This window comes from Myotis lucifugus, unplaced genomic scaffold (genome assembly GCF_000147115.1).
Source record: "Myotis lucifugus unplaced genomic scaffold, Myoluc2.0 scaffold_51, whole genome shotgun sequence".
Classification (NCBI taxonomy): domain Eukaryota; kingdom Metazoa; phylum Chordata; class Mammalia; order Chiroptera; family Vespertilionidae; genus Myotis; species Myotis lucifugus.
In genome coordinates, this window is record NW_005871099.1 from 4,734,695 (window position 1) to 4,738,004 (window position 3,310).

A 3,310-nucleotide genomic window follows, 5' to 3' on the forward strand; every position below is an offset into this window, starting at 1 on the left:
CGAAAACCCGCGGGGCCCTCAGCATGCGGAGCTTCTGGGAGCCAGTGCGCCGGGCTTGTGCGCACAGGCTCGTGGTCCCCGGAGAGGCCTGCGGGGGAGCCTGGGAGCGGGCCTGCGGGGCGGGGGCCAGAGCCCCCCAGCTGATGGCCTGGTTCTCTCAGCGGGCTCTGACCGGTCAGCCGGGTGCTGTGTTTGATCATTCTTCAGTTTTAGGTCTCCAAACCGCAGAAAAGTTAGCTGGGCCTGGTGACTTCCCCGACTTCCACGGTGAGCCCTTGTTGCCTTCTGTGGGCCAGGCAGGAAGGAAGCCTAAATGAGCCCGTGTGCAGAGCTTTGGTGGAAATACCACTGTCTCTTAGCAGGGTCTGGGGCCCAGAGGCCTGGTCCTGTTTCTCCTGTGTCAGGGATTCCCTGGGAGCTGTGGGATGTTCCTCTGTGGCCGACACAGCTGCTCCAAGTTAGAGAGGGCAGTTGGCATGCCTGTCCCAGGCCTGCCCAGGTCACCTCTAAGCAACAGGTCTCCACTTTGCCCAGCCTGGGGCCACTTCAGCAGCAGCCGCAGCAGCAGCAGGGAGAACAGAAAATGACACCTCTTCCTGTCCCTGGTGGCAAGGAGAGGCCGCTATTAGACCCGCTGTTGTCCAGTAACTGCTGGGTGCTGGTCCGGTGTGGGGCCAGTTCCCCGGTCACCTGTGAATGGTCACCAGCCTCACTTGGTCATGGGATTCATTCAGCTCCCAACCTGCACCCATGGGGTACCCCTCCCCAGGAGGCAGGGAGGGGGCTGAGAGGTCTTCTCTTCCTCTTAGGGATGTCTCCTCCTCCCTTCTCAGTGAGTGACATTTTTTTGGCAAACCTATTCTCATTTTGGAAGGAATCTGAATCATTAATTATATATGGAAAAAAGGCTGCTCGTCTGCTCTCTCGCTTGGGCTGTTTGGTGTCCCCCCTGGTGCGACTCTGCTGGGAAGGTGTCAGCACCCCTGACCTGAACTGTTTCGTTACCTCAGCCGCACCTAGAGTCGCTCGCTCCAGGTGGCGATGAGACCAGGTGCTGTAGAAGGACCAGCTGCCTGTCTTCAAAGCAGAGATCACCATTGGTGGCCCTAACCTGCTTAGAGTTTGCTGGGAAGGTTACAGTCAGATGACTTACATCAGTGGTTCTCAACCTTGGCTGCACATTAGAATCACCTGGGAATCTTTTTAAAATCCTGATTTCTGGGCCTCATCCTCCGGAAATTGTTTCTTTGTTATGGGGTGGGGCCACAACATTAGTAACAAAGAAACAGAATTTCCAGAGGATGAGGCCCAGAAATCGGGATTTTTAAAAAGATTCCCAGGTGATTCTAATGTGCAGCCAAGGTTGAGAACCACTGACTTACATGAAAATTCTCACCTTGAAACAGAAAACATGAGGCCACCCTAAACAGTGCATCATGCCTGGCTGGTGTGGCTCAGTGATTGAGTGACAACCTATGAACCAGAAGGTCATGGTTCGATTCCTGGTCAGGGCACATGCCCGGGTTGCCGGCTCCATCCCCAGTGGGGAGCGTGCAGGAGGCAGCCGACAAATAATTCTCTCTCATCATTGAGGTTTCCGTCTCTCTCTCCCTCTCCCTTCCTCTCTGAAATTAATTTTTAAAAAAAAGAAGAAGAAGAAGAAAAGAGTTCTTCATTAAGTCTAGCCCTTGAGATCTTCATTAAGTCTAGCCCTTGAGAAAAGTAGCTGTTCTGTTCAAAGAAAGTCATATGTGACATTTTAGGCCAAAGGTCAAAATGGGTGAACTAGTGACTGGACTGACCGGTTGGAAATGGGAAGGTTGGGTGGGTGGCTGCTCGAGCTGTTGCTGGGGACATTCATGAACACCATAGCCTGAGAGGCAGGGGCTTGGCAGAAGAATGGGAATCTGTGGCATTTGATTTGTTGGGCTCTTAGGCCACTCTCCCCCGCCACACAGGGTCTCATCCCAGGTTGTCACTTTCTCCCTCTGCACCCAGGCTCAAGAATGGGACATGGATGCCCGGCGACCTATGCCTTTTCAGTTCCCGCCCTTCCCAGACAGGGCACCCGTCTTCCCTGACCGTGTGATGAGAGAGCCCCAGTTGCCCACGGCCGAGATCTCCCTCTGGACCGTGGTGGCCGCCATTCAAGCTGTGGAGAGGAAGGTGGATGCCCAGGCCAGCCAGCTGCTAAATCTGGAGGGACGGACGGGGACAGCCGAGAAGAAGCTGGCCGACTGCGAGAAGACGGCCGTGGAGTTCGGGAACCACATGGAGAGCAAGTGGGCCGTGCTGGGGACCCTGCTGCAGGAGTACGGGCTGCTGCAGAGGCGGCTGGAGAACATGGAGAACCTGCTGAGGAACAGGAACTTCTGGGTCCTGCGGCTGCCCCCCGGCAGCAAGGGGGAGGTCCCCAAGGTATGTGGTGGAACGTTCTCCCTCCAGGAGGTAGCCTCCTCCCAGTCCCCACAGAGTCTGCATGCTTCTGTCCTTGACCTTTCCCCTCCCTGAGATGTCTGGGTGTCTGCAAATTCCTGAAGCTTTCATGCTTGGGTTTTCCACTTGGCACCGAGTGACCATTTGTCGTTGGTTATCTTTGTGTATGCTTTTTGTCTGAACGTGGCTGGAGGCAGACCCAAACCACGCTGATTGGAATCCCTTGAAAGTCATAACCACTACCCTCCGGTGTCCCCTCTCACAGTTCCTATTCCATTCGCAGAGAATTCATGCTCCGGTTCCTATTCCAATCGTGTTCCCCTGGCTCATCAACACCTCACTCTCTGTCCACGACCTGGTTTCTAGTCCACTGAAAAACGAGTCACTCACAGGTGACGTCCACGTGCAGCCACGACTTTCATCCATCCGTCCGCCTTGTGCGCTCTGCCTGTTCTGTTCCCATGGGCTCCCTGTCCCCTATCCCTTACTCCAGGAAGTCACTCCAGCATGTCCCCCTTTTCTTCTGCATCATCAGCTCTTCCCTGTCTATGGGACTGGCCAGCTGCGCAATCAAAAACCCCCCCCCCCCCCCCCCCGCCCCTGCATGTCCCTCCAGTTAGTGCCGGGGGTTCTCTGCTCTTCTTTAGAAGCGTAATTTCTTCCGACGGGTCTGTTGTCTCCAAGTCCTGCCTCCCCCACTTTCTTTCCCTCCCCTTTTTTAACCTTTGTTGCGTGAAAATTTAGTGCTAAACCCCAAGTGGCTAGAAAAAGTATAATTGAAACCTGGCAAACCCATCACCCAATTTCAATAATGATCCAACTCTTGGGCCATTCCTTGTTTACCTAAATCCCTACCCATCGCCTCCTCCCATTT

General features: G+C 54.7%; 1 protein-coding gene across 1 annotated transcript in view; it reads left to right on the forward strand.

Moving 5' to 3' along the window:
* The window catches only part of ZNF282 (zinc finger protein 282), a 38,024-nt gene that overhangs the window by 14,217 nt on the left and 20,497 nt on the right, over nucleotides 1-3,310 (forward strand). Inside the window, 1 exon segment of the mRNA XM_023753812.1 lies at nucleotides 1,999-2,418. Within this exon segment, the coding sequence (XP_023609580.1) occupies nucleotides 1,999-2,418 (420 nt within the window).